Source organism: Glycine max, chromosome 4, assembly GCF_000004515.6.
Source record: "Glycine max cultivar Williams 82 chromosome 4, Glycine_max_v4.0, whole genome shotgun sequence".
Lineage (NCBI taxonomy): Eukaryota > Viridiplantae > Streptophyta > Magnoliopsida > Fabales > Fabaceae > Glycine > Glycine max.
This window is the reverse complement of record NC_016091.4, coordinates 46,822,804-46,835,928: the sequence shown is the minus strand read 5'-3', so window position 1 is coordinate 46,835,928 and position 13,125 is coordinate 46,822,804. Positions and strand designations below refer to the sequence as shown.

The 13,125-nt window shown below is 30.0% G+C and overlaps 1 protein-coding gene across 2 annotated transcripts; it reads left to right on the top strand.

The window, feature by feature from the left end:
* Nucleotides 1-7,127: 7,127 nt before the first annotated feature.
* Nucleotides 7,128-12,159, top strand: LOC100809841 (CBS domain-containing protein CBSCBSPB3). 2 transcript variants are annotated; one of them, XM_006578701.3, is made up of 14 exons: nt 7,128-7,403; nt 7,478-7,646; nt 7,751-7,883; nt 8,749-8,907; nt 9,893-9,971; nt 10,077-10,190; nt 10,355-10,421; nt 10,574-10,679; nt 10,760-10,818; nt 10,919-11,025; nt 11,102-11,232; nt 11,376-11,458; nt 11,545-11,634; nt 11,742-12,159. In XM_006578701.3, the coding sequence occupies exons 1-14, from the start codon at nt 7,309-7,311 to the stop codon at nt 11,913-11,915; spliced, it is 1,566 nt and encodes a 521-aa protein (XP_006578764.1). In that variant the 5' UTR covers nt 7,128-7,308; the 3' UTR covers nt 11,916-12,159. The 2 variants fall into 2 exon arrangements, with proteins under 2 accessions (XP_006578764.1, XP_006578763.1); XM_006578700.3 differs by having other exon boundaries at nt 8,749-8,913.
* Nucleotides 12,160-13,125: the final 966 nt, after the last annotated feature.

The window sequence follows — 13,125 nt, the reverse complement described above, 5'->3', positions numbered from 1 at the left end:
TAAAATATATATTATAGAGACTAAAAAATTTGTTTTTAAACTATAAGGACTAAAAGAAAATTAAAATGTAAACTATAGGACTAAAAAAATCAATTTCAAATTATATGAACTAAAATATATGAATCGTGAAACTATAAAGACAAATGAATAATTTAATCTTATTTTTAATAAATATTTAATTTTTCTTTTATTTCATAATAAATTTTTGTTTTATCTTAAGTTGAATTTATAATAAAATAATTTTTTTTCTTTTGATATATTTTTTCTCTGAATGGTTCCTCATAATCATCACAAATAGGACACAAATTTGAAGGGCTTAAACCAAAAAGCATTCTCCTATAAAATTAGTGAGAATGCATTCTTGGCTGATCTTTCAAAGAAAGCCCTTTTACATATTCAGGACCCTTCCACTTGCTCACCTCCATGAAGAGAGCATGATTCTTCTGAGTTGTCTTCTGAGTTGCTACACCATTCACCTCATACACAGATTTCATAAAGCACACTCCATCACTAGACTTTGTCTCCATGCTATACTATCTGCTCGGTCAGTATTGTAACTACCTTCCATATCTGTTACCATCTTCACAACATTAGGGGAAAGATAATCCTTAATTGTATCAATTTGCCAACAACCATTCGCATCAATATACTCAGCCACAGATTTTTGAAGCTCATAATGGGGAGTGCTACTAGCAGCTACCTCCACCAATCTGCCACAGCTTGGAATCCAAGCATCGTTCCAAAATTTTATCAAGTTACCATCACCCACCCTCCGAATGATATTCTGACAGAATGTGTCCCAAATAGAACAAATACCCCGCCAAAAGTTGCTTCTTTGTCTTTGCTTATTGACCATTGGCAGAATACTAGAGCCACAACGATACTTGCTCCTGATAAAAGGACCCCAAACAGGAGAATCTCCAATTGGCTCTCATCATATCTCATTGTCTCATGACACTAGATGCATCTTTTGTCCATTGAGCTATGACCCCAAATGAAATTCCTGTAGACTTTATCAACATCATCACGAATGGATTTGGGTAGGAGTGTAGTTTGCATGACATACGTTGGCAATGCTTTGAGGACCGATTTAGTCGGAGTCACTCTTCCTGCAAAAATAGAGATTTAGCTTCCCACGGTATCTCCTTCTCATCACTAAGTTGTTGTCTCAAGTGTCTTCCAATATTATTGGAGATTTATTGTCTGCCCCGAACTCCTGCAAAACAAATCTAAAATATTCTTAACCAAATGGACCTGGTCAAGAGTAGCCTTCGCAAAGAGAATAACATCATCCGCAAAAGCTAAGAGAACAATATCCTATTTGTGTGAACAGATAAATTAGATTTGTAATTTTAAATTTTAGACAAAATAAATATTAGTTAAAAGTAATATTAACATTTGAAATCGATTTTACTATTGTAAGAAGTTATTAAAGAAGATATTCTTTTTAGCTTGCACCTGTAGTGATACGACTTTCAAAATATGATATATAAAAATATATTAAAAAAAATTCACACGGTCCCAAATAAAGTATTGGATTTAGAGGAAAAAGTTGTACCAAAATATCATATTTGACTTTTTAAGGTAATATTAATAGTTCTTTTTTACCGATATCCCTAATAAATTTTAATTTTACTTTAGTTTTTAAATTTAATATTAAGACAAATGCTAACCAATATTCTTAGGTCATTAATTAAGAAACTAAAAAAGGAAATATTTTTATTGAAATATAAAATTATATTACTGATGATTTTTTTTATTTTCTCTTATAATCTTTATAATAAATATTTTTAATTTTTTTAACCAATGTCCTAAGAACACTAGTTAACAAGACCCTATTATTAATACTATTATTTTATATCTATTTATTAATTTTCTTGATTTATTTAAAACAACCTAGGATAACCTTTATTTTGGGAAGGAGGGAGGAATGTTTTGTGATGTGTGGTGCATGATCTTTTTGGAATAAGAGAAGAGACTAGAGAGTAACTATGTATGTCCACAAATACAGGGGAAACCTTTGATTAGGGCCAAATCCACAATTTCAATTTGTGTATTAATTGTGCAAATTTATTTCGTGCTAGCTATAGTGCTCAAATATAGAATATGGGAGAGGCAGCTACCACTACCATGCACCACTTTGACTCACTCACATCGCACAAAGCTGCTTATGTATTTGATGATGACGCTGACTTCCTAAGGTTATCACCGAATTATTAAACGTCAGTGGTCAGTGCGTGGGGCGGTCTTATTGACATCAATTAATTCCTTTACTGAAGATAACTTATAGTTCTACGTACTTTAATTCCTTCTTTATCTCTGCCCAGCCACTGTGATATACATCTGGGGCCTGTGCTTGCCCATATTTGTTCCCCAACACACTTTTTTTTCTGCTTTAGAATATTTTGCTAGTTACATTAGCCAGTTGCTACGTAGGGAAATTACCCCTCGGAAGCTTTGTCGAACCTTAACAAGCTTAAGGTTCTTTTATCTATACTTTCCCTTGTTGATCTCCACCTTAAAAGTTAGGAGCCTTAATGTTTACTATTTTGTCCGCCAATTATGTGATTTTACCACACTCCTGGGCACCTATGTTAACAATCTTGGTTTTCATATTAGAAGAGGCCCTAGAGAACCTCTTAGGGCATAATTAGCATTTTTTATTTTTATTCTTCTTCTAACAAAGTAATTAGTTATGTGATGTTTATATTTTTCTAAATTTAATTATCTTTTCATTGTAATGACCCTTCTCTAGTCATGAAAGTTTTTTTTTTTTTTTTTACCGATTTCAGTCGGTAGTGATCACAAGAATCTCTTGTACCTTTTTGGTCGATACCCTGAGATTCTGAAGTTCCAACCTATATTGTGTCGCTCCTTTAGTACTGCTCAAGGAGGTGACCAGAGCAAGGGGAAAGAGAGAATGTCCTGAAATATTTTGGTGTCATTATCATAGGTTGTTTTTATTTATATTGCAAGACATGCATGTTATTGAGATGTTCCTGTAATTTCTAATTTCTAAGACCTTGCAACTTCGACGAGTGTCATAGGTTGTTTTCATTTTTAGTGTGAAACATGTTATTGAGACGTGTTGCTTCAAAATGTTGAGACGTGTGTTTCTATATTTAGTACAATATATCATTCTTCATTAATTTGAGCAAATCATGTTTTATTTGATCCGCATAACAAATTTTTTAACAATATATCATTATTCATTAATTAACAATCATGTAATTTAGTACACAATAATAGAAACTCGAAAGAACACGAATCAAAATCTAACACTAAAGAATAACCTATATATTTGTGTCATATATATTTTTATTGTGAGACATGTAATTTAGTACCCATGAAACTTACCGTGTTAATAGTAAAAATTAGTAATTTTTTTAGTATCACTAGCATTTGTTAAATTTTTGTCTCCATTTCTAATTTCATCACCGATTATCATGTTATGTTATGTTATTATAGTAAAGTATTTATCGATTTTGTTAATGATTAACTTCTATCATAAAATCATACTTAACACATTTAAATTTAGTATCATTTAAACTAACAATATATTAATTTTAATTATTTTTATATGAATACAAACATTTACTTCTAATATTTAGTATAAATATTAATATATTTTTATGCAATTTTTCAATAATACAAATAACTATCCTTATAATTTTAATATTGATGTTCTTTCTCATAGAGTTTTCATCTATATGTAATGAAATATTTATTCTTTAATTTAGAATTTAATAGATTTTAATATTTTTTTTATTGTTGTGTGATGTTAATATCTATATATCCATACAGTGGCACAGTACAATTTAGAAATTAATACACGCACTTAATATTTCATACTCCTAAAATATGGTTGACTGAATTGTGTAAGAAATTATATATGTTTTCCTGCCTCTTCCTTCAAGGCAAAAGAAGCTTCTATCTCAAACGCCTCCATGTAATTTCAAAGAGCATGTAATAGACATTTATTTTCATTAAAAGAGGTGTCTTGTTGCAATGGTGATGGTACACACATTTAAAATTGGAGAGAAATAAGTTTTGCACTAATATATTGTAAAATAATTTTGCACTGTGATATAATTATAAATAAATAATTATATACTAATAAAATTATTGATTTTTATCACAATTATTTAAAAATCTTACTAACAATGACTTGTGAGTAGATGATAAAATAAAATATTTTACAATACCAGTACATTAAATTTTTTAAATTATTGTATAAAATTACACTCACAAATAATTCAATAAGTATTTAGATAAAAATATCTAAATATATTTTTTAGCAAAAGAAAACATAGATTGTTTTTTTTAAAAATATTAGGTTGTTATTTTGAAAAAAATATTAGTATAATAATATATTAGATTGATTAAAGATAATTATAATTAAAAAATAATAGAAATTAAATAATAGATAAAGAAACATCCGTTAAACAAACTTTAAATTACATTTTTTGTATAAGGATAGACAATTGATTCTCTTATAATTATACACATAAATGATTTTTTCTTGATATTAGTAGGTTGCTAGTTCAAGAATTGAGAAAAAAAAAAAGAAAAATTCTTTTGACATAATTAGTAAAGGAAAAAAGAATAACAAAAAGCACAAATTTATTACTTCAACAAATAAGTAAAACAAGTTTTTTTTAAACTTCATGGTGTAATTTGTGAAAGAGATATTTTGCAACTTCAATAATATAACTATTATGGTTAAATCACACCAGTGTTATGTTCTCGATACATTTTTTTTTATCTTCGCCACGACACTGAATTTCTCTGCACGTGAACTTTGTTATTCCTGAAGTAGGAATCAGACTATCAAGAATCAGACTATGTTATTCCTCGTGTAGAAATGAAGAGGTGTGTGTAGCTTTCTCATTTAAAAAATTGGCAAATTGGAGAAATGGAAGTTAACTTTCACTTTTTTTTTTCTATCTCCCTAAATGATGACATGCATTAGTTGTATATACTGGGGTCTCTTAATATTTAGATAAAGGTGTATGTGTGTATTTTTAATATTCAGTTTAAAATTGAGTTATTATTAATTCTTTAATTTTACATCTTTAGGGAAGTTGATTTTTGAACGGTAGGATACTGATGGAGAGAAAATATATATGTTAATTAACTAGTGAGTAGTGGCTTTGCGTGTGAATGAGTACATTGATATTAGTATAATTTTAAGATTTTATATTTTTTAGTATGAATTATTATTTTAACCAACAACGTTTATATATATATATATATATGTGTGTGTGGAAAAGAAAGTACATCCCACACTACGCAATCTTAATTTTAAATAAAGATATTGAATACTATGAATATAAAACACACTAACGAGACCAATTTAAGTTTTATTAATTAAAAGCAATTGAGGGGTGTTATTAACATACTCTTATTTAATTTATGCGGATTTTATTAATTTGTGAATCAAGTCTATATATTTAATAAAGTTTACATAAACTTTATTTAATAAAGAATAATTTAATTTTAATTATCTCCTATTCTTTTTGACTCTATAGTGGAAAAAAAAGAAGTAAAAATGAGAGGATGGATAACAGAAAAAAGATGAAATAAATGATAGAAATACAAAGAGACATGAGATATAGAGGATGGCTGTGTCAGAAAGAAATATATATTTTTTGTATAATGTCAGAAAGAAATATAAAAAATGTGTTACTAGTATTTCTGAAATAATTTTGGCATTTTTAACGGCATCGTATATGGTCATCCTCTCATCTGAACCGTTTAATTCAAATTCCTCATGCTATACCAAACCCGGTAGAAAAAAAAATATTTGTTGCTACTTATAACATCTAACTTTTTAAACCTGTTTGTTTGTATAAAATTTAGTTCATATTATTTTATGTATTAATTATTTTTAAACTAAAAATGTTTTTAATTAAATAAGAAAAATATTATATTAACATACATTTAGAAATTTAGAAAAGAAACTAAACATTAATTACAATGACATTTTTAGAAAAAATGTAATTTTAGAATAAATTTATTATTATTAATTAAATTAACTAGTTTTTGTATATTAACGTACGTGTAGTAGTTTTTTTAGGTAAAAAAAATATAGCTAAGAGGGGTCTTTTGTGCTTTAATCATATTTTTTTAGAAGCGGAGAATAAATCTGTCTCATATAAATATGAAAGAAATTTTGATAAAAAAAAGATTTAATTAATCATTTGATTTTGTTCACGGATTAGTTTTAATCTCTATGTTTAAAAAAATTATGTCTTAATTTCTATATAATCAATTATTTTTTTTATAGTTATTACCATTAATTGCCAAGTAATTTTATTAATCTTAGATTAATAAAAACTGCAGCAAAATTAAAACTGATAGTGCAAAACTGCTAAATTTTATACTTTTAGCAATTTTATACAAATTCTGTGACAATTTTAGAGAATTTAGAATTAATTCCCTAATGTCATTAAAACAATTTTTTTTATTGTTTTCTTTCTTCCAAACAAAGCATAAAACGTAATACTTTTAGATATATAAACTAAACTACAAATACAAAGTATAAACAAGTATAAAAAGATGAGAATCAACCTCGAGTCGGTAAAGAACCAATTTATACCTTAAAAGAAGTGAATTTGCTTTTTGTTATTTATACGTTATTTGTAGGTAATTTATAAGTATTTTTTTGAGTTTTAATGTTTGTTTTATTCTTGATAAGTTTTGGGATCTAATTTACTTAAATTTTTAATTATTAATTTTTTTATAAAAAAGATAAAAAAAGATTATACACTAATAATAGCGTAAAAAAATTTATACGATTATTCATCTATAATTTATTATAAATATGATAAATTTACTAATTTTTAAAATAATTATTTTGAAAATTTAAAAAAAGTGATTTGTGACCCACAATATATAGATATCAAACTCTAAAATATTAAGGACAAACAGTTGATTAAATTGATTTTTATTAAAATAAATAAAGCGACCACAGCATTTATTGATCGATTAAATAATTCTTGTCTATCTAGTAACCGAAAACAATATGAACCTCTCAGTGGTAGGAAAAAACAAAAGAAAGGAAAAAAAAAAAAATAAAAAAAAAAAAATATATATATATATATATATATATATATATATCTTAATTTCTAGCTGACGGAAGAGAGAGGGCCCCGCAGAACCCTAACCTCCTCTGTGTCGTGATTTGACATGAAGAAGAGAGAGAGAGAAAGAGGATCATAAAAATTTGGCACATTCACACAGAAAAAAATTAAGCGCGAAATCTGATTAACATTCATTCATCGAAACACAGAGAGAAGAAGAAGAATGAGCAGCACTGAAACTTCCTCCATCAACAAAAAGACCAAACGCCATCAAAAGAAGTCCCTCTCCCTCCCCGCCCGTAACGGAATCAACCCTCCGTATGTAAACCACCTTCCTCTTTCCCTCTATTTTTCCTTTTTCTTTTTAAATCCAACCTTTTTTCTTCCGTTAGGGATGATGGCGGAGAAAGAACCGTTAAGAAGCTTCGGTTGTCTAAGGCGCTCACCATCCCCGACGGAACCACCGTCTCCGAGGCCTGCAGGCGCATGGCTGCTCGCCGCATCGACGCCGTTTTGCTAACTGATTCCAACGCTCTGCTTGCCGGAATTCTCACTGACAAGGTTACGATATAAAGCGTGTTCGTGCGTTTTTGTGTTTTTTGTTTTTTTTTTTGCATGAAATGTTTCGTGTCGTTTACGGTTTTCTGTGTCGTTTTTTTTTTCAGGATGTGGCTACTAGAGTCGTCACAGAGGGGCTGAAGCCGGAGGAGACGACGGTGTCGAAAGTAATGACGCGGAATCCCATCTTTGTCACGTCGGATACGCTCGCCATCGATGCGCTTCAGAAGATGATTCAGGGTTAGCTTCGTAATCTTCTTTGCCAATCCCATATTTCTAACTGAATAGATAAATATTAAATAATTTGATGCATTTTGCACATAAATTTTACGATGCACGTCCATTTTTAGTGTGTTTATTATGTTACATTCTCGCATCTTGTGGGGCCATGTGTCTAAAAAATCATGTATAGTGCATTCTAAGTTATTTCTGTTTGGAGGAAAGCATTTTTCAAATATAAAAAAAATAGTAATTAAAAAATACACACTATAATGCATCACAGTGGTGTGTCTTCAAGCCTTAGAGTTGGGTCATAACTGTGTTGCCTTGTACTAACGACTATTTTGCTATGTGGATTTAGAAAGTGATTAATTGTTTGTTTTCTGTTAATATATCCTTCCTCTCACTGTGTGTTGTGGTTGTTGACTTTACTAGATGCACCATCTTGAAAAACATGAGATTTTTTTTCATTTTTAACTGTAATCTGCTTTCTCCTCTGTTACCTTCCTACAGCAATTCATCTGAACCAAAAAAAAAATGATGTGTGGTTGGGGACAAAACCTTTACCTGTCACCTGATCTAGTACTTACAGGCACAATTTTATTATTATTTCTCTTTTTTGGGGGTTTTCTGGGTCCTATTATCATGGTAGCCACCGTTTGTTTCTGGTCTATTATAAGGTTCTCTCTTGTCTATGTTTTCGTTTCTTTTTTTGTTTTTGTTTTTTGCACTTCATGTTTTCTTCCTCTTTAACTAGTTGAATATGTAGAACTGGGTAAATGATTTTATTAGATTCTCTGTTTATACATCTTGTTTAATAGAGTCATAGTCGGACTGGAAACTAATTCATTAAGTGAGAGATATAATTTGACTTTTTAACTGATAGGTAAATTCAGACACCTCCCTGTCGTGGAAAATGGTGAAGTCATTGCCATGCTGGATATTACCAAATGCCTTTATGATGCCATATCTAGGATGGAGAGCGCTACTCAACACGGGAGTGCCGTTGCTGCAGCGGTTGAGGGAGTGGAACTTCAGCAAACTAGTAATGGTTAACGGTTTTCTTTTTCCGTACATTTTTTTTAATGATGCTTCCTTCTTGTACATGAACTCACGAATTGTTTCTACATGCATGTCGTACATCTGTTTAATATTTATGACTGCCACGGTTAAATTCATAAATTTTATTGAGTAATGATACTCACATCCCAATCTCTTACAACTCACTTCCACCCTATTTTTCTCCCTATCTCTCAATATCTTTTTCATCACATCATATATCATACCTATCATTTTCGCTCTCTACTTTGTCTTTTTCTCTCCTCCCTCCACCACAATCCGCTCCAAAATGGGGTGGACGTCTAACATTTTCCAATTTTATTTTTTTAAATATGGAATCAATCCTTTTGGCTTACTCTTAAACTGACTTGGCTGATAAACAATATTTAAAGCTTTATTATCTTTGTGGCAGAAAATAATGCACAAAGGAATTGGCGATACAAAAAAGTTTCCAAAAATTATCAAACGATTGCTTTGGCTTGCTGTTTTCTTTTTATTAAGTTTCCAAATAATCCTTTTGGCTTACTCTTAAACTGACTTTACTCTCCCTTTTTACAATAAAATAGATTTTTTTTTAAAAATGTTCAAAGAGTGGTCAATGTGAATAATCTATTAACTACTTGTGTGGTTATTTGTTACTAGAATGAAAGTATAATATAATTTTCACCTAACAAACTATTTTTTCCACAAATTCCTCTACTGTATTTAAAATTTTTCATATAGTTTTATGGACCAAGTCTAGGATTTGTTTATGCATATATACTTCAAGGACATACTTTAGAGGTTAATTTGTAAGGTCTTCTCTGTGAAGTTTAAGGAGCGTAGGTAAATGGAGGACCAGATGCAAGTTCTGCTGCCTAAAATCTCTGGCTTCCCACAATAATATTTGGATGTGTTGAATATTGCCACATTTTCTCTTTATATTGTAATGATTGCTAATTTTCTGTTTCAATTGTCAATATTTTTGTCAGCTCCAAATACTTTCATTGAAACATTGAGAGAGCGCGTGTTCAAACCTTCCCTGTCAACTATAGTCGATGAAAATACAAAGTAATTTCACATTATATTTTCTTGTGTTTTTATGTGTTGCCAAGTGACTGTTTTATAATCAGATATAATAGTTTTACAATATTTTATAGCTTTATGTGTTTCTAGGGTTGCTATTGCATTAGCATCAGATCCTGTCTACGTGGCTGCAAAAAAGATGCGGGAGTTGCATGTAAATTCAGCTGTGATTGTGATGGAAAACAAGATTCAGGGGATACTTACGTAAAATCCTTTTCCTGCGGCTGTATTCTCTTGCCTTAGAAATATGTGATAGCAAATAACAATGTTTTTCAGATAAGCAATCTTCTGGAATGATATATATGAAATGGACATTGGACAATTTTAATTTTATGCACAATATATTGTCCTGTGAATATGTTATGCAGTTCAAAGGACATCCTTATGCGCGTGGTGGCTCAAAATCTTTCCCCCGAGTCGGCTCTTCTGGAAAAGGTGGCTATGATTTTATTTTGTGAAGTAACCATACAGGAAATTGGTTTATTCTGTGATGTCTTTTCTTCTTCCGGCTTGTGCTTATTTTTTCTAGGTATTCAGAATTAATTTGACTTTCTTCTTTATTCTTCCCTTCACTTATTTTTTGTTAGGTGATGACTCCAAACCCACAATGTGCATCTCTAGAGACAACAATTCTTGATGCACTGCATATGATGCATAATGGGAAGTTCTTACATCTTCCTGTGGTGGACAGAGGTTAGCTTTGCTTTCTTACCTAATTGCCTGCCTATGTACTTTACATATTTATGCTGAATATATTTGTTTTGCACTTGCAGATGGAAATGTTACTGCTTGTTTGGATGTTTTGCAGATAACTCATGCTGCAATTTCTCTGGTAAATGAAAGTATAATCTTGAATATTATGAATTAAGAATTAACATTTGGTACTATTATACGGATACTAGTGTCCTGTTACTAATTTGTCTACTTTGTAGGTTGAAAGTAGTCCTGGAGCATCCAATGATGCGGCAAACACAGTTATGCAAAAATTTTGGGACTCGGCTTTTGCTCTAGAGCCGCCTGAAGATTTTGACACCCATAGGTACCTTGGTGATTTCTATTCTGTTTTCGATATATGTTGTTTTGTTCGATAAATAAGCATGTATGTCTGATTGCAGTGAAGCCTCTGGACAGCTGACTTTGGATGGGGCAGATACCACAAAGTCTACATATCAATCTGTAGGTTTTGGAAATTCATTTGCTTTTAAATTTGACGATCACAATGGCCATGTTCATCGATTCTACTGTGGTGAGTGTCATCTTGGGGAAAGCTTTGCAAGAATTTAAATCTACTGATCTACATATTTCTGTTGCCGTGGACATCCTATATATAAACCTGGATTAATTAGTTTTAGAAGAACTTGCAAGTATTTTCTGATGTCTTTTTTGTAGGTGCTGAACATCAAGAAGAACTTCTATCTGCTGTCATGCAAAGAATTGGTGATGTTAATGATGGAGAACACCCTACAATGCTGGTATGTTTTATTCTACTTTAGTTTTGTCTACCTTTTGGTCCTACTATATGATATATTAAGATACTGGCTTTTTACTTCTCTTCTAGTATAAGGACGATGATGGCGATAAAATTATTATTGCGACTGATAACGATCTTGTGGCTGCCGTCAGTTATGCTAGGTCTGCAGGACTGAAGGTGAAGTTGTCCTCTTTTATTAGTCTTTTCATTTGACGACATGGCCTTCATGGATTTGTTCTTATGTCTTTGATGCATGCACTGAACTAAGTGTCTTTGTATTTCAGGCTTTAAAGTTGGATTTGGAGTTTCCCAATTCAACCAAACCAACAAAACTGCAACCTGGTACAGCCACTATACAGAAAACCAGTACATTGTCTCTCCGTTCTGGTATTTTTGCAGGTGTTGTTGTTCTAACGAGCATTAGTGTATTGGTGTACTTAAAGCGCTCTAGACAGTAATATGTTTACCACCTTGAAAACAAAACATGCTATAATCTTACACTATGAATTCCAAAAATAGGTGGATGATGTGGAGTTTCTCTAATCACCTGTTTTTGATTATCTTTTTCTTTTTGGGTCACTGATGTAATTAGAACCAAAGTTATAGTCGTGGCATGCAAAACTGAAGTGTCACCATGTTCTTCTCAATTAAGTTACTTGTAATTCCATATATAATATATTTATCAATAACTTTCATCACTTACGACTTTTGCGTCCAGATATTGTGGTTCTATTATCAGTTTTAGAATTTAATGAACAACAACAATAACAAAAATTATTCTCAAGAATATTAAAATTGAAATGTAACCAAACATGAGAATGATATTTTTATGTCTAAGAATATAAGAAGATTCAGTGAAACAAACTTTTTTTTTTTATTTGTTAGGCTACCTGATGTTGATTGACTTGTCGAACTGATAAATTGTTATTCATTTATATTTTTTATAAATTATTTTAAAATTTACATTATTTTAATAAATTAAAGACAAATTCGACACAAATGAATAAGAATTACTTACTAAAGAAAGAGAAATTAAAAAAGAGATGATCATTCTGAGTTGTTATGGAACTTGCTTTACAAACACTTTATAATCTTTATTATAAAAAAGTAAACTTATTTCTTTTAAAAACTATTTTATACTATTAATTTGAGAACTTATTTCTTGAAAATAAATAGTCTTTACATATTCTTCTTCTCGTGATTAAGTATTGCTCTTTTATTTTATTTTATGATACCCCAAATTAATATTTTTGTTTAATAAATATTTTAGAGAGTGATGTACATAAAGTCTTAATTTAAATTTTGTGAATTTTAATTTTAATTTTTCATTTTAATTTAGAGATTAAACATTCTTTTCTTTTCACTGCGAGATTAGAGATTCTTTTTCTTCCATAAAAAGGTTATACTCGTATCATACTACCCTCTATCTATATTTAAAAGTTTGATTTGGAAGGGTTAGATTGGTTTTTAAAAATCAAATTAGAAATAAATCTAATCCAATTTAATAAAGATTTTTTATTTTCAGTTTTTTGGAATTTTAATTTATGTAATTTTTTTATTTTAGATTTTTTTTACTTCACCTAAAAAAATTGATCCATTTTTTCAACTTATTGAATTGAAATCATATATCACCAGGATCCCCAACTTTTAATTACTAGTATTATTTTT